General features: G+C 38.6%; 1 protein-coding gene across 1 annotated transcript in view; it reads left to right on the top strand.

Moving 5' to 3' along the window:
• Window positions 1–18,600, top strand: part of LOC136857389 (uncharacterized) — a 65,164-nt gene that overhangs the window by 11,260 nt on the left and 35,304 nt on the right. The window contains exon 2 of the mRNA XM_067136021.2: window positions 5,128–5,204. Coding sequence (XP_066992122.1) covers window positions 5,146–5,204 — 59 coding nt within the window. The 5' untranslated portion in view covers window positions 5,128–5,145. The remainder of the gene's footprint in view (window positions 1–5,127; window positions 5,205–18,600) is intronic.

The raw sequence follows: 18,600 nt of genomic DNA, 5'->3' as shown, positions 1-18,600 counted from the left end.
CTTCAATCTCTCCTGAAAATCTTCCTGTACATTTTTGTCTTTCAATTTCCATACTTTAATTTTGCTTTCTCTTATCTCTTACTCTTTCCATTTTTCCCAGCCATAATTTTGCCACAACAACTCTATGGTCCCCTCAGATGCTTCTCCTAGTAAAGCTGTCACATCCATAAACTTCCTGCGATTTGTCCTTTTCACCAAAAAGTAGTCTATTACTGATTTTGTTCTGTCGCCTCACCCATATCTCGTAATTTTCCTGCTGTTTTTCTTTCAAAACCATGTATTCCCCACTATAAGTCCATTCCTTTCACAGAAGTCCATAATCACTTCCACACCTGAAATTTCTCTTTCTAATTTCTCCAAGAATCCTTCAATATCTTCTTCCCTGTTTCCCATCTGTGGTGCATACACTTGTATGAAGTCCATCACTTCATTCTTCATCTTTAGTCTAATCTTCATTATTCTGTCACACACATTCTACCACTTCAACATACTCCTCCAATTGCTTCGAAATGATTAGTCCCACTCCGTCTTCCATCTTCTCCATGAAATCTACTACTTCCTCCGCCTTTCCTGGCAGGGTCATAAGATTTACTGTTGCTATCTTAATGTTGGTTACTCGTCGCCCATTTCTCACAGTTCCCCCAGTACCCTGAGAACTAAACATTGCCTTAAGCAGGGCTCAAATAGGGACATAACTTTGAGTTTAAGCCCCTTCTGGTATCCAGAAGCTGGTCCTACTGAAAACCCCATGAACCAAAGTTTTGAAGATTCGATGAACTTTGTAGGGTTCATCTAAATATTATATTCATACTCAACGGGATTAGCCTTGAATTCCTAAAATATAATATATCTCCTATCAGAATGTTTGATGTAATTCCTAAATATTCCATTAAAATCCTCCATTACCACTATTTGGCTTAGAATACCTTTTTTTTTTTTTTGTATGAAAGGAATAATTTAAAAAAATGTCAGTATCAGACTAAGAAGTTGGTGAAGTTCACCATAAGTACACTAGTGCTCAATATGTCCGACCTCAGTCGTGCCTAGTAATAGAATGATCATTTGAGTTAAAATACTCGTCAACAAGAATATTGTATCTGTAATATATCAAGTGGTAGTACCTTGATTGGTCGAAAAATTGACTAAAGACAGGAATGAAATTCAACGAAAGGGCACTAAGGTACGTAAGGTAAATTATCAAATTAAATATTACTAAGCCTTTAGCTCAGAAATGCTAAATTAGGAGTATAAGGTTAGAAATGTTGGGTTCAAAATATTAGACTAAAAAGGAAATACTAGTTTAAAAATATTAAATTGAAAATATTAGATTGGAAATACTAAGTTAAAATAAGGTCAGATGCATCTAACGAGAAATAATATTTATATTAGAATACACTGTATATAAAGCTGTAGATTGAGGGTGGTTTTCAATATGCAGGACGCACTTTCATGTTTAGAACCAAATCTTATAAAATTGGAATCATAATTCTCCTATATTACATTTTGAAGCCTTCGAATTAATTGTTCTTTCTTAGTTCGAGCCTATATTGCCTTCTTAAATATGGTAATTCTTTTCTCTCTCAGTTCATAGTGATACAGATACACACTCAGATTAACTTGGGAGAATCCTTTCTTGGTATTATAACAAGTACTGGATCTTAAGAGGTATGAATGTTCATGTTTCTTTATTTTGCTGCGTGAATACTGATAAGTCCTTTTTTTAAATATATGCATACGTTCAATAAATGATTCAACATAGTACCTGTAAGCTTAAATACTACTCTTAACCTGAGTATACTGGTTACTCTAAATGAGTACTAGTGCAATGAACATGCTCGACTTCATCCTCCTAACCGTGAAATTATTGGTACTTTCAGGTATACTGGTTAACCAACAGGTGTCACTCCGATTATATATCAACCTATTTATGCTTGCTCACTAACGAAATAATCAAAGGAAACACAACGAACTCATTACCATTCCATAAAACTCAACTTGGAAACAATTAAGCCCACCACTACATAACCATGATCCTATTCACGACGAATCAATAACTATCACCATTCTTAATCACCAATCTCATATCAACATCTCTTTAAATAACTATTATACTACTCGTTAAACAATATAACACATTTCATTTACCTAATATATTTTATTCCTCACTCTCACGAAGTATCTATTATTTCTACCATGGCTTGTGGACTTATTCACAACATTATGACCTCGGCTCTGTCATAACCCTAAATTATTGTAAACACACATATTCATCTGGCAAGCATTTCCTATGGATTGTCTTATTTGACATTCTTTGATTATAACCATCGCACACACATACCTGAGTTTACTCTTGACATGGTACACCATTTACCAACACGTTAGCGAAATCAACTTTTCTCACATTAAATGGATCATATTTCGAGCGTAGGCTTTTATCACTGACTGACCACCTATCTAGGGATTTGACATTTAGAATGTGAAGATTACCTGACCACCTCTAACCTAGTTCATAATCCACTATTTACGTCGTCTCATTATTTATACACTGAATAACTCGGTAAACTTGTAATGAACAAAGAAAAGAACATCAATCATTAATACATTAGTTTAAAAAAAGACCTATCTGAATTTCCGCAATTCCTGTAGCCGGTTATGTCCAGGTGACAGGACATGTGGACATGCCTCCTTTCATTTCCCTATGTAAACTGGGAAGGCTCGAATACGTCTCCTCTGGTCTTGGTCATCTTGCGGGAGGCAATATCATCTTGACGGCGCTCACTTGGGCAGTCTAGCCCTTCATCTTTTTAGAACATCTTGCTCATTTCTGGACTAGTTGAAACAGAATAACATATCATTTTAATTAACTTTATCATCATAGGAAAAGCTGTGTTATTATCTGCTTATAGCGAAAGATTGTCTCCTTGAAAGAGTTGATTTTATCGACAACTAGAACTTTGGGGTAATGATTGAATATGACATTCGAAACAAACAGATTATGTTCAGATATTCTTTCTAGAGTTTACTATTGAAATCCCACTTCTTTAATTCTTTAGTTTTGACGATATCAAGTAATACGTCGGCAAAGGTTGTGGTGACGTAAGCCTGTCGTAGCCTTGTACTTGGATTTCCACGTATTTAAATTTCGTGGAGCGAAATAAAAATCTTCTATTAATGATCTGCAGCGCAGCTATCAGTAAAATCCACTCCTTGTTTCCGCTGGACGAATCTCTTGTTGATACCCTCTTTATTTAGTAAACGATGTTGCTTTCCGTATATGATTCAATTAAAGAGTAGCTCTTCCAATTTTTTTATTTTTTTTTCCCTCAATAATTGTCTGTAACAATCTCCTTTCGTTCTTTTTGCACTGCCTCCTGTATCTTAATCCTTTCACAAGCGTGTGATGTAAATGTTGTCACCTTAGCTTGCGGTATCGCCAGACATTTTGATATTTAGTATTCGGAAGTTTAGACTCCATCTTTGTTCTTACTACGGACGGAACTTTACGTGACAGTGAAATGGCACAATATAGTAGCACAGGTTTTCCTCTCTTCAGTATTCACCCAATTGTTTTGGCCTTTTTCCAGACTCTCCTTGGATTTCATTCAGGCTGGTCATGGTCATCCATAATATTCTGTGACTTGACTATCCTCTAATTTTCTAACTTGTTCACCTAAAAGGATTCCATCTAATGATGTACCAGTTGATCTTAAATCCTCACTTTAACCTATTTTTCTATGTCAGATTCTAGTGCAGGGATGCATCCAGACTAGATCTTGCACCATACTGTACACTATTCCTATTTAACAGCTTCTCGATCACCATCCCATCCTTTCTATCCAGCAGCTGGGGTTTCTTCTGCCCAGCTCATTTCGGTAAAGATACAAAGTATAGAAGGCATGCTCAGTTACCAAAAGAAGCTATTTTTTTTCATTTAATGGCATTATTTCACAAGCTAAATTATTTTTCCAATATTACTGTACAAACAAGAACAAGGATTTTTAGATTAAACTAGCAGGTGCTCGCGGCTTCGCCCGCGTTTATCAATTCAGCCGCATTAACTTACATGTTTCTAAACCGTTTAATTAAATGCAAAAGAAAAACTATGTTAACATACATAGTTTTCACTTCTAATATTGGTCATTTTATATTATTTTAATGTTTCATCCCCTTTCCACCTCTGCCCATAGGGGTGTCTTACCCTTCAGTTTTCTTTCCCAAACAGTAAGTCGTATCAGTATCATGTTTGGTTCAGAGTTATGCTGGAACATGCTCACGTACATCCATGATCTCGGGTCATTTTGGACATTCCTTTCACCTCTTCTAACCCCCACCCCGATTGGGAATGAACTTTGGCACAAACGGCATCCAGTGTCATGGTTGATCTCAGCTACCCCAAAGACTATGAACACAACACTAATATCGGTCATTTTTTTATTTTTACATTTCACCCCTTTCTTTAGGGGTGCTAGCTAGGGTTTCTTGCCCCTACAGTAATTTTTCCAGATAGTAAGTTATATGTGTGTCTAGTTTGGTTAAGAGCTATGCTGAAACACACACACATATTCACCCGTAATGTCATTTTCAACATTTTCTTTCTTCACTCCTCACCCCGTATGCCATGAGAACTGAACTTGTACTTTTCATTTTTATATACCTTTTATAGAAGAAGATAAGTTTTAAGAAGCACATCATAATATTCACATACTGTTGGTTAGGCAACTCGCTGATCTGTCTTGCAGTTTACTTACCTTCCCCTATTCTCTTTTTTTCTTCCCACCCTTCTCACCCAATGCACCTCTTATGCCGAACTACCCATCAGATTTCATTTAAACCACTTCCTAAACCCTCCCAGGAGTAATACAGACAAATTGTGAAATTTTCAGAGAGATCCCTCCAGTAGCTTTGAGTCCATTCAAGACATACATATATAATGTATGTTTGATTCTTGGTAGAGGTGATTTAATTGAAATTTTGTTCATTACCAAAAAGCATTGTGTTCAGGGAAGTGATATTTTAGTATTTTCATTGCTTTACAGGTCTCTTGTTGTGTCAATGTTACCAAGTTGTAGCATGTGTTAATTTGGATGAAATGTGCCATAGAGTAACAGATTTTGTCTTGCTGTACAGTTTACAGTTGGCAGTGCTATGGCAGACGAACTTCTGCTCCCAGCAACATTGCAGAAACTGGAGATTGGATCTCACAGGTATTGTCATCTCTCTCTCTCTCTCTCTCTCTCTCGTTTTTTCCAACATGATGGTCCGAAATCTGTCCACTGACTGTCAGAACTTGAATACGAATTAAGGAACAATTTCTTTTTTTAGGTCACAACTTTTATTAAATTATTTTGCTAGTACAGTACTTTAATTTGGAGAACCTATTTATGAAGGACATTGGTTTAGCAGCCCTGAAAGGATTGTTAAGAAGTGGACAAGATTTAAAAACACCTTAGAGATTTGCGGGAAGACAAGTGCGAGAGTAAGGGAAAAAGACACCCTGGTGGAATGTGAGAGTAAGATCCTCAATAAAGGAAAGGAGGTGGCAAGTAGGGTGCAGAAGAGCTCTCACTTTTACCAGCAAGTACGAACACTCCTGGGATCCCAAAATACCAACAATATCAAAGCTGGTGATGTTCAATCAGTACTTCATACCAATCTTAACCTATGATATTGAAACCTATACCCTCGCTAAAAAAGACTCCAATGTTATGTTTTGGGATTTTAAGGGTACTTTTTCATGTAAATAAATTATTGAAGAACAATATGTAGTTTAATGTATAAACACACATTTTTATCATTCAATTATCACTGAAGAAGGCATAGTATGAAAGAAATACATATTTTACTATAAAAGGAGAACATTGTCACTTTCCTGTTGCAACGCAAGTCGCTTAAAACTCCTGTGTAGCAAGAAGAGAAACGTTCACAGTTAACATTAGCACATGGATACCACACTGATTGGAGAGTCCTCAGGATGACTGTCAAGCAAACTAACCAGTACTTTCACGATATTTATTTTTCCATCTTAAATTTGATTTGTTCTTGAAGTTCACTCTAACCTTTTGTGATCACTGAATCATTCTCATTTTTAAAGAAAGGAATAGACTTCACTTTTTCCACTAGTGCTGAATTGACTTTTCTGTTGATGAATACTCAACTAAACACTTATGCATAGAAAATCATAAAGTTGTCATATATGCGTTGTCTCATTTCGTTTTTTATTTCTCAAAATAAATCTGTCCAATTTTTTAATTGTTAACGTTATGTATAGCGTTTTAGCATTTTAGGGAATATTTTTTAAAAGTCGGTGTTATCACAAATGCAAAAAACGCTGGTCCCTGGGACCTATAAGGAATTCCTCATGGATTTCAACCTTATTGGCTGATATGATTTTTATTAAGTGATGAGTAGGCTTTAATATGGTCAATAATTTATAGACATATTTTTACAATCCTTGTAGTTATTAATGAAATTTTCATGTAAGCTTTGTCTTTTTGGCAGCCTCCAAATGGGGTAAGCAGAAGCATTTCTCTGGCTCTGTTTTATTTCTACTAACTTGGAAATTTGTGTAAAATGTAATGCAAACTACAGTGACTATATTAATACACTGTGGCCAAGTCTGTGCAGCTGCCATCTTTGTCCCAACCGCTGTATCACGGCAGGGTTAGGGAGGGGAAAGAAAGTATGAATTAATTAAAACTAAACACATTGAATCTCATAATTTCTATTACGTATTTATTACTTGACAAAACAGAAAAATGACACTAGTAGATACATCTAATAACATCCAAGTTCTCTATTTGGTTGACAGCATGTTTACATAAAATTGCATGAACTTATAACTGATTCTACTGTAGGCTACATACTGCATGTTCACAAGTTAGGAAATTGTTTTGTATAGAATAGATTACTGTGCTAGTTCACAATGCCAGGTAATGCTGAATGGAGAGAGGTCTCCGAACATTCGGCTTTCTTAATCATGAGGCGGTGCCATAGACGATTCACAGCAATTGAAATAGGTTCCGCTTTTTCTCTTATTGCACAAGTGTTTCTGGAGTTAATTTTCTTCAGTACATCCTGCGTAATTCAGCGAGACAGGCAACTTTCTGCTGACACTCTGAATTGCTTAGCGCAATCAAGGAAACCTGTGAGAGCCCACATCATCCTTCTCACAGCTTCCTTTTCTCTCATCCTTCTAGGGTTGGGCAGACCGGAACATTCACTTGTTCCGCAACATTAGGAGCTTGAGGTGGAGTGTTTCGGTACAGAGTGCCGGGACACAGGACTGTAACTGCGTCCTAGAGGGAACTTCGAGAGGCAACAGGACATGCTGCGCTTCAGCTGGAATGTGCCTGAACCGAACGTGCTGTGTCAAGGCCGCACTAGATAGATTAGTTGGCCTTGGCTGTGTCTGTCTGTCGATACCGGCTGTGTGCTGCCCTGTGCTGGAGTGTCAACATTTTTTCATCCAGTTATATCTTTAATTCCAAAGACGACGACCCATATTTTTCTTGGACGTAGAAGTTTCCTTAAAGTCCAAATTAATTTTTAACGTCAATCCCCGAGAAAGTGTTGAGGGAAATTTTCGAGATATTGAAGAAAGTAAATGGAAGTTGAGAGGGAAGGAATTTGAAGTGCAGAGAGCATTAAGGCCACCACACACAGAAAGCTAGGCTAAGCTATGCTAAGCTACGCGGTGTTGTGAAAAATATCGCTCCCAATGCATTTAAGTACGATGACCCACACACAGAGGTCGCTATGCTAAGCTATACTATGCTAAGCTAAGCTAGACAGATCGCTAGGCAGGCGATTTTCTTGGCTGTAGCTGGTCTGGCGCATGCGCTTTTCATTTCTGAGCAGTTGGTCTGGCGGGCTCTCGTGTGTGTTTAGTCGTGTCGTGTGAGTTTCTTCTGGTAGCACTTCAATATTTTAATACAATTGACAACAGGCCAAAAGAAGAACGACTAATTGAAGTGAAATGATATCCCGGGCTTTATGATAAGTCATCAAATTACTACAGAGACCTGATAAGAAAGGAAAACTGTTGGCAGGAAATAAGTTCAGTACTTCAAATTGATTGTAAGTAGGCTACCATTTATAAATTAGCTATATAATCACAATTTTGACAGTTCTAATTGTTTTTTCACATGGCTTTACGCACATTATTTACAATTTAGAAGATACAGTTGAAATGCCTGTTCTGCGACTGTATGCCATATTCTTAAATATTCTTAAATATATCAATAGTTACCAAGAACGTGAAAGGTAAAATAATACCATATATTGTTTTAGGTAAATTACTTTAAAACTTATGAAAAAGACTGAGGGACTGTTTTAGGGAGGCACTGATGAGACAAAAAGAGAGTAAAAGTGGACAGGAAGGGAAAAAATGAAGGAGTGGAGATTCCACAAACAAATGGAATTCTTTCTGCCTTATATTTCTACAAGAAGGTGAGCTATTATTTTAACACACGCAGTATGATTAATACCGGTATTTAAAATATTTTTAAAATATTAAAAATTGATGAAATTATAAGTGAATTTATATGTTGAGTATATTATAATTTAAAACGCGTGTAATTCATTCGAGGTTATAAGCAAATAAGAACATTTCGATTTGTTGTTTTGCAGCTAAGACATTATAAACATTACACACAAAAAATGAACAACATGAATAATTGCGTGTGAAGTACAAGGATTAGGACAGTTCAATATGCTCCATAAACATATCTCCGTGTGTCATTTCATAATCTACGTTTGGATGTGTATTAATAGCTTAATTTTCCTTACAGCACACATTCAAACATTGACAGGCAGGAAACATATCGACGTCAAGAGATAACGGAAGTAGCCACCCAGATGACTGCGAGAGTCCGGAATGTGATGACCTACACTCCCTATCACATATATCTGATTCATCATCTGTTCCGACTTGTTGGCTGAATGGTCAGCGTACTGGCCTTCGGTTCAGAGTGTCGCGGGTTCGATTCCCGGCCAGGTCGGGGATTTTAACCCTCATTGGTTAATTCCATTGGCCCGGGGACTGGGGGTATGTTCTGTCCCCAACATCCCTGCAACTCGCACACCACACATAACACTATCCACCACCACAATGACACGCAGTTACCTACGCATGGCAGATGCCGCCCACCCTCGTCTGAGGGTCTGCCTTACAAGGGCTGCACTCGGTTAGAAATAGCTACACGAAATTATATACTATCATCTGTTCCGTCCGCCTCCACACCTACACAGTCTCAGCCAGTCGAACCCCTTTGAAAAAAAAAAACATGCCACCGAGCAGTAGTGCAGAGAGAGCAATTGATTATTTACAACAACGAGACAATGAAAGTGCTGCCTAGCATAGTTAGCTTAGCTTTTTATTTGTGTCATAGCACACCACAGCTTGGCATTGCTTAGCGTAGCATAGTGTAGCGTAGCTTAGCTTAGCTTTCTGTGTGGGAACAGCACGAAAGTACATCAATGTTTTCATCCAGTTATATTTTTAATTCCAAAGCGACGACCCATATTTTTCTTGGGCTTAAAAGTTTCCTTAAAGTCCAAATTAATTTTTAACGTAAATCCCCGAGAAAGTGTTGAGGGAAATTTTCGAGATATTGAAGAAAGTAAATGGAAGTTGAGAGGGAAGGAATTCGAAGTGCAGAAAGCATAACATCACGAAAGTACATCAATGTTTTCATCCAGTCATATTTTTAATTCCAAAGCGACGACCCATATTTTTCTTGGGTTTAAAAGTTTCCTTAAAGTCCAAATTAATGTTTAACGTCAATCCCCGAGAAAGTGTTGAGGGATATTTTCGAGATATTAATTACTCACTAATTACTCGCAATACAGGCCAATACATTCAACTGGTGAAAATATTCTTGAATTGGGTACTTTTAAACACCTGCACTGCCATTGTAATTGTGTTATGTGTATTTTATATTGACCGGAAAACTCTTAACCTTTGCAGCCTTTAAACGTGATTATTGGGCGCGAATGTCAGTGTTCCGACTTTTCGTTCACGTTCCCTGTAGCTTTATGCTGGACCATAGCCATAACTACACACAGGCACACACCACACAGCACATTCCGTACAGGCACATTCCCACTGGCGCGGAGCATGTAATGTTGCCTCTCGAAGTTTTCTCTACACTGCGCAGTTAACAGTCCCGCGTCCCATGCGCCCGCTGCACAGTTCAGCTAGTAGGCGAAGGGCAGTGCATAGTGGCGCTTCTGACGGGACAGCGAGTCAGTGTCTCCGGCTCGCTTGAGAATGTTTCGGAACAATTTACATTCGGTGTTCTGGAACAGCGGAACATAACTGTGCACCAGCACAGTGTGCCGAAACAGGGACATAGTGCCCAACCCTACATCCTTCATGCACCTAGAGAGCATGATCAACTTCAAATTCTGTTTGATCTGTAATGCTATAGAGACAGGTTGCTTGGCTCTTACAATACTAAAAATATTCTCTAATGAATCTTGCGTGAACCTGGATGATTCACTGGCGGTAATATGAGCTTTAATATTTGGCGCGGAGTGTGACGCACATGTCATCGACCATGAACGTGAGATTGATAGAAAATTTAAAACTTATTATAGCGTGCTTATCAGTCATCATAAATTTGCACATTAACAAAGAAATCCAGAAAGAATAATTGTAAATTCTGTATACATTTAAGATATTTTGTGACAACCATGTAAAACAGACAAAAAGTGTTATTGTCCACTTCGACAACCAAAAATATAGGACAGGTCCGATGTGCGAGTTATCCGTTCTCTGTTTGTTGTTATATCTATATTGTAGAGCTCCTAGAATCAGGTTGACGGGCAGAAACGATTGTTAACTCATTGGCGCCGACTTCCGAAACTGTAATACCAATATAAATGGTCAGTTATTGGACATTATAAATTTTCCAGCTAACTCATTCTTGGTTGCCAGCGTTTCGCCCTCGTGTGCTAGGGTGGGCTCATCAGTTGGTACCTAGCACACCTACCAATACGCCGGCTAGTGCATACCGTGGAGGCCACTGCGTAGGCTAACTGGAGATAATGAGAGACAATGATGAGACAAAGTCTCTTAGTGCATTGGCAATGCCGGTGGCTCCAGTTAGCCTACGCAGTGGCCTCCATGGTATGCACTAGCTGGCGTATTGGTAGGTGTGCTAGGTACCAACTGATGAGCCCACCCTAGCACACGAGGGCGAAACGCTGGCAACCAAGAATGAGTTAGCTGGAAAATTTATAATGTCCAATAACGGATCATTTATATTGGTATTATAAACTTACTCATTCAGGACTAAATATTTCAGATTCCCTATAGGAATCAACATCTATATCATCTTCCGAAACTGTTCCGTGCCAACTTATAGACGTTTGTAGTTTTAGTTACTAGCAAGTGATGAGTTTTGGGCCACATGTAGATTACTCCTTGAAGTTCATTGAATGTTCCAAATGGAATCCACCCTTCTAAGTTCACCGAATACTGTATTTAAATAAAATACCATCTGCTTGCGTTTGTTAGTAAATAAACATGGCTGATGATTATGTAGATATTGTAAAGTGGTTAGAAAGTGATAATGAGAATGCTTTTTCTTCAGAAGATAGTGATATTTCTTACACTAATGATGATGTTGATAGTGTTAGGGAAAATTATTCTAGTGATGATGACAGCATGGACGATGTAAATGAAGACCAAGGTGGCGGGGCTGCTTTACGAGGTGGATCTTCAGCATGCAGTTGGTCAGACATTTCCAATACTCCGCAAACAATTCCATTCACTGGTGTTTTTGGTCTCATTGCTGTTGTTTCGAGAAGACTGGGCACAAATTCTTCTGTATTAGATGTGTGTTCCAAATTTCTGAGGATGAGTTCTGGGAAATGATTGTGATAGAAACCAATGACTATGCTGCTTTCCAGGTGAATAATTTGATGCAAAAAAAATCCAAAATGTGACAATAAATGGTATACTTGCAGGTTGATGAGATACATATTTTTCACTGATTCTCATGAGTGCGGTAGGAAAATCTAAATTCAAATTGTACTGGTCTAACAGGAACGTTATAGAAACTAAAATATTGTCAGAAACTATGACATTTGAACGATTCCGTCAAATTTCACGATTTCTGCACTTCTCTGATGACATGTTTACAGATCCAAATGACTGTCTGAGAAAAATCAGACCAGTTATTTCATATTTGCAAAGTTTCAGAATATCTACAATCTTGACAGAAAAATAGGAAAATGAAATGGTGTATGGCTTTTAGTGCCGGGAGTGTCCGAGGACATGTTCAGCTTGCCATGTGCAGGTCGTTTGATTTGACGCTCTTAGGCGACCTGCGCATCGTGATGATGAAATGATGATGACTCATACACCCAGCCCCCGTGCCAGTGAAATTAACCAATGATGGTTGAAATTCACGACCCTGCCGGGAATCGGAACTCAGTACCCCTGTGACCAAAGGCCAGCACCCTAACCATTTAGCCATGGAGCTGGAACAGAGTTATAGGCATCTTATGAAATTTCAAGGTAGGCTCCCATTTGTGCAATACAATCATTTGAAAAGACCCAGGTGCAAAATTAAAATTTCTAAACTCTATGAAAGTGCTTCTGGATACTGTTCCGAGTTCAGAATTTATACTGGACAAGACAAACATGGTGTTATTCCAGCATCAGAAGCAGTAGTGTTGGAACTAATGGAAGCAAACTTGAACCAAGGTCATATACAGTCAAACCTGGTTAGGGCGTTTTTGTGGGGACCAAAAAGTCATACAGAGGGATGCTAAAAAATGAAAAGCAATTTCACTGTTAAATTTAAGGTTAGGTTTGAATATTAAAATAATTACGACGGAAACAAAGAAACAAGTGTTTACAATTATAATTAATGAAATAACACGTTTTAAGAACTTCAACACAGTAAAACATCAAGGAAATATGTTCTTAGAAGTGCGAACTATACACGGCGCTTATGTTTAAGGTTGTTCTAGGAAAGTCTAACATCTGGGCAATTTGCACACGTTTCATGTGTGGATGAGCATCCATTTTCTCAATAAACTTTATTCATTTTTCATCATCTATAAACTCAGCTTTCTTCTCCATAGCTGAAGGTTCTGCAAACCACTATGTGTAAGTACAGTAGGCCTAATTTACGTACATTGTTGCACAAGTCATTCATACGGCACGGAAGTAAAACGCGTCCATCTGCATGTGCACCCACTTCCACTGACTCTTGCACAAACAGCGGGACAAGTAGTGCAAAACTCTCCATGCTTTTCAGTGGATCCTTTCCAACGCTCTTTTCAGTGTAGGTAATAAATATGGACCATCTGATGCAAGTGCTATAACAGGTATAACTTGAAAATAATATTCTCACCCATGGGTAACTAATGTAGATATCGAGCTCGATTATTATTATTATTATTATTATTATTATTATTATTATTATTATTATTATTATTATTACATTTGTTGTTATTGTATGTATAGATGTGAAGTGGTACATTGGTTTTGTATTGGTATTATGTACGTATTTTTAAGTTATATGTACGGGTGATATGATCGCGCTGTTTATGAGATTATGTCATGAAACAAGTCATATACATAGAGATTCATATGAGTTCAGTTAATGTAAATACCTGTTAATTTATTCTTACCTGTATAATTTTTAATCCGTATTTGTGAAACACACTGTAACTCCCAAAATGGTGATAAGGCACTAGAACAATTGAGAATATTCTATTGTAATCTATGTATTGGACACGCTGGAATATTCAAGAAGGTAGGGTTTTTTTAATGTATCTTTCTAGAAACCTGGCCAGGATATATACACTCTGAACAAAAAAAGATGCACCGGGAGGGCGTTGTCCGATTGTAAGGAAATTATATATGCAAAGACATTCAGACTGAAGATGCAAATGATTAAAGTTTCGTGTCCAATGAATGAATAGTGGGAGCTCCTGCACCGCCGAACTGCGCATTCATCAGGTGTATGTAAGGCGCTATTCTGAAGCTTATGCTCAAAGTAGCTGTCGCGTTCGACTGCGATATCTTAACGTTGGCTGTAAGAATGCCACGCCGAAGGATTCGTGCTCATTATGAACAGATGTCAGAGTTTGGAAGAGGTCATTCGATCGGATTGAAAGAAGCTGGTTAGTCGAATCGAGCTGTCGCTGGACATTTGGGTCGAAGTGATGCGGCGATCAGACGATGCTGGTAAGCATGGGTCAGCACCGGCAGGCATCAGGACAGCAGTGGTCGACCGAGGGCCACAACGGCACGGGCAGACAGAGCGATTGTCATGACAGCTGTCACAGCACCGGAGTCGTCATTATCAACGATCCAGCGTGTGACCCGCACACGTGTCCACCATGACCATCAACAGACGCCTGAGCGAGAGGAATTTGCGCTCACATTGCCCGTTGCGCTGCTTACCACTCACGCCTGTTCACCGTCAAACTAGATTACAGTGGTGCTGCGCTTGAGCAACATGGAACTGCACTGACTGGGGACGTATAGTCTTTAGTGACGAGTCCCGTTTCCAATGGTGCTCTGACGACAACCGCAGACGTGTTTGGAGACGTCCAGGTCAGCGTGGAGATCCTGCCTTGACTATCGCATGCCACACAGCCCCACAACAGGGTGTGATGGTCTGGGGTGCCATCTCCTTTGATAGTCTGACCCCTCTGGTAGTCATTCCTGGCACACTGACAGCACAGCGGTATGTTGATGACAATCTACGGCCGGTTGTGTTACCATTCCTTCAGCGACATCCAGGCCTTACTTTCCAACAGGATAATGACCGGCCGCACACGGCACGTGTTACTATAAACTGTCTTCAAGCTTGCCCTATCCTTCCTTGGCCAGCTTGGTCGCCGGATCTCTCTCCCATAGAGCACATTTGGGATGTCATGGGAAGGCGATTGCGAACATCCCGTAATGTTGCCGATTTAGCCCAACAGTTGGAGACCATCTGGCACGAAATTTTGCGGGACACCATCCAGGACCTTTATCAGTTTATGCCACGTCGAGTGACAGCTTGATCCAGGCCAGGGGTGGACCAACACCTTATTGACGTCCTTACTTTGTAACACTAACTCTGCAATAAATAATTCTATTGTTCTGCACTTTTGATTATTTGTTTTTCTATGTCTGTCACATCCACCTATTTTTATCGCCATCAGACAATTCCTTCCTGGTGCGTCTTTTTTGTTATACAGTGTATAAAGAGGCGATCTGGACACTGAAGTCGTTTATTGTTTGGAAGTTATTGGTTGACGAGTATGGTGTAGCAACGAATATTCTTGTGAATTCGTGACATGCGGTAAAACGCAGTCTACATATTGAAGTGACGTGCTTGTACAGTGTTGCGAAGGTTGTAACCTCTAGGTGCTGTGTTATTCAGTTGTTTTTAATAATGGCAGCTTTGTTGATATCCTCAAAGTGAAGTGTTTGTTGTGATACTGTGATTAAGGTTATATGTGTGTGTTAATTTGTGTATATATGTTAATAAAATTAATTGTACCAACTGATAGTGGGTGTGTGTGTGCGCGTGCGTGTGTGTTTTTTTTTTAATTGTCTTTGTTTACCTTCTACACTTAAGAAAATAGTTCAAGCATGCTGTATCTTTCACATTCCGTTAGAGAAGAAGATGGGTACAATTTTGAGGATACTCTCTCAATAACGGTTCTAAATGATAGCACACTTTCCCAAACAGGAGACCACTGGTATTTCCAACATTAAAGTTAAGTTCTCACTGTCAGTTTCAGGTTCCATAACAACCGCTGTAAATCACACAGGAAATGAAAAAAGCACAGAAATAACTTTTAAATTGAAAATGAGAAATAAATATGTCGAGCGGGTGACAGCTGACCTACATTTTTTAATCATCTAAATCCATTTCTACTTATAGGTACTGTACCGGGAAATAGTTGTTCGGCAAGAGCATGGGAAGGATCTTAGGTTGTGTACGGTTGCTATTGGAGCAGGTACAGCGAATGATGATTTCGCAGGGTGAATAATAGATGGTAATAAAATTTTGACAAGATTTTATTAATAATTTCAAGAAAATAAACCTGCTTCTCATTCATCAAAAATTAAATCTTCCATTGATCTCTTCAAAATGAAATTAAATGACTGAATTGTGTACACTGTTACGATTGAACAAAATAGAGTCTATGTCCTACACATCCACTTGTTCATATGATGTTCAAAATCAATATCAGCTTCCAATAATTTCAGCACACCCTACAGTTCATCTAAGATTTCACACATAGATTCAAATTCAAAAATAAAAACTTTGATCATAAACCTTCATTTAATCACTTCGCCAAGATTTCTGATGTTTTAAAACGAAATGTAGAAACACGGGAAAGTCCAATTGGCACTATACTGCACGGTGTAGCACTGTCAATTCTTAATGAGTTGCATTCCACACAGAGATAAGTTTAAATGCACAGTTTGTACTTGCACTTTTATAATATGGCAGTGAATATGTACATACCTGCCAACCCTTCCGATTTACCCGGAAACTTTCCGATTTTTAACTCATCTTCCGGTTTTCCGATTTATTTTTATTTCTTCCTATTTTTGACCAATATGACCTCGAGTATGGTCAGTACTCTTCCCCTAGAACGAATTCTTATGTGTTTGTGTAATTTCCGCAACCTCACTTTTAAGCATATTTACCGGTATTTGATGCTTTATTTCGCGGGCGGATCATCCGTCGGCTTCATGTATCATATTTCCTGCTCACTACAGCAGCGTGTGTGCTGTTTCAGGTGGGAATTCGGGACGGCAATCGTCTTACGAGTCAGAGAAGGTCATGCGCACTAGCGACCACTAGGGACTCCGTTGATCGGCATGAAAGAGTGAGTTTGTTATTGTGTGGTTCGCGCGCTTGTTTCTGTGCGTAGTTTCGGTGGAGTTTTAGACAACGTGTTTTTTCTTGCGGTTCTGTGCTTTTCCCCCTGTGGAAATCATATGTTAATAATGTACGAGACATATTGATTTGTTTTGTATGTGGTAGTTTCGCGTATTTCAGTGCTTTTGTGTTGACCAGAGTTCGTAATTTTAATGACTTCAATGTATTTCAGAGAGTTGTGTCTGTGACAGTTTGTGGTATTTTCTCTTCACATGATGACTACAAAACATAACAAACGTTATCTCCAAGTGTTCAGGGATACCTATAAAACCGAATTTCCGTTCATTTTACAGTCTAATAAAGGAAACTATTATGCATTTTGTTCCGTGTGTCGGTGTGATATTAATATCTCACATGGAGGGAAAACAGATATTGTAGCCCACAGTGTCACACAGAAACACAAAGATAGTGCTAGCTGTCTCGAAAGGAACAAAAAATTAAGTAATTTTTTGTAGGTGGGAAGGAAGATGATGCAGTCACTCGAGCAGAATGTTTGTTCACCGCGTTCATTGTCGAACATAACCTTGCATTGTCTTGTTCGGACCACGCAGGGCCATTGTTCAGAAAGATGTTCCCAGATTCAGACATTGCGAAGAAATATGCGTGTGCTAGAACAAAAACATCTGCCATAATTAATGAAATGTCCCGTGATGCACATAGTAAAGTGATTCAGACTTTAAAGTCTGAACCTTTTGCGATTTCAACTGATGGTAGCAATGATAAAGATAGTAAGCTCTATCCTATCGTCGTCTCGTTTTTCAACAAAGAATTGAAAAAGATTGAAAATCGTTTGCTATCCATGGAAAATTTGGAAGGCAATTCTACTGGTATTAATATTGCTAATTTGCTCCTGGATGTTCTGAAAAGATATGACGTTCCGATGGCAAACTGTATAGCTTTTAGCGCAGATAATGCCCCTGTTATGATGGGAAGAAAAAACGGTGTTGCTGCTAAACTAAGAGAGCAGTGTGAAAACATTATTATTATGGGATGCCGATGTCATTTAATTAATTTGGCTGCCATGAAGGGTGCAGACTCCCTTCCTGTCAAAATTGATGAGATGCTAATTGATATTTATTATTATTTAGACAAAAGCTCAAAGAGCATCTCAAAATGTATCAAGCTTTGTACCAAACTGATATCAGAAAAATATTAAAGCATGTGTGTACACGCTGGTTATCCTTGGGGAAATGTTTGGAAAGATTGATTTCAGAGTGGGAGCCACTTCAGAGTTTTTTAAGGATGAGGTAAAGCAGTCCAATGGCACACAGACATCTCTGAAGTATTTCCAAATTCCCAAGCTAAAGGCACATGAAGATACCGAAATGGAACGTGGTCCTTGTGTCAGTAGAGTACAAGACCAAGCTTCTGTTATTTCTGGGAAAAGGAAGGCTGAGAGTAGTTCATCCTCATCTGTGAAGAAAATAAAGGAGTCTAGTTGCACTGCCAGTATTTCACGAGAGGAGAGACTATTTCTTTTTCTGTCTTCAAACTTTAATAAAGCATTTTGCTCATTTCTGGCATTTATCATCCCTACATTTGAGAAAACTAATATAAAGTTCTTCAGTCGCAAGCACCTCAGATGCATGTCATAAGATCAATGCTGACGGATATGTTGAAGGACATTCTGTGTAGGTTTGTTAAGCCAGTGGTTATAAAAAAATATCCTACAGTTTTAGAAGTG

The sequence above is a fragment of the Anabrus simplex genome, chromosome 1 (assembly GCF_040414725.1).
Source record: "Anabrus simplex isolate iqAnaSimp1 chromosome 1, ASM4041472v1, whole genome shotgun sequence".
NCBI classification, from domain to species: Eukaryota; Metazoa; Arthropoda; class Insecta; order Orthoptera; family Tettigoniidae; genus Anabrus; species Anabrus simplex.
Note: the sequence above shows the minus strand (reverse complement) of the source record. Positions and strands in the feature narration are given on the sequence as shown.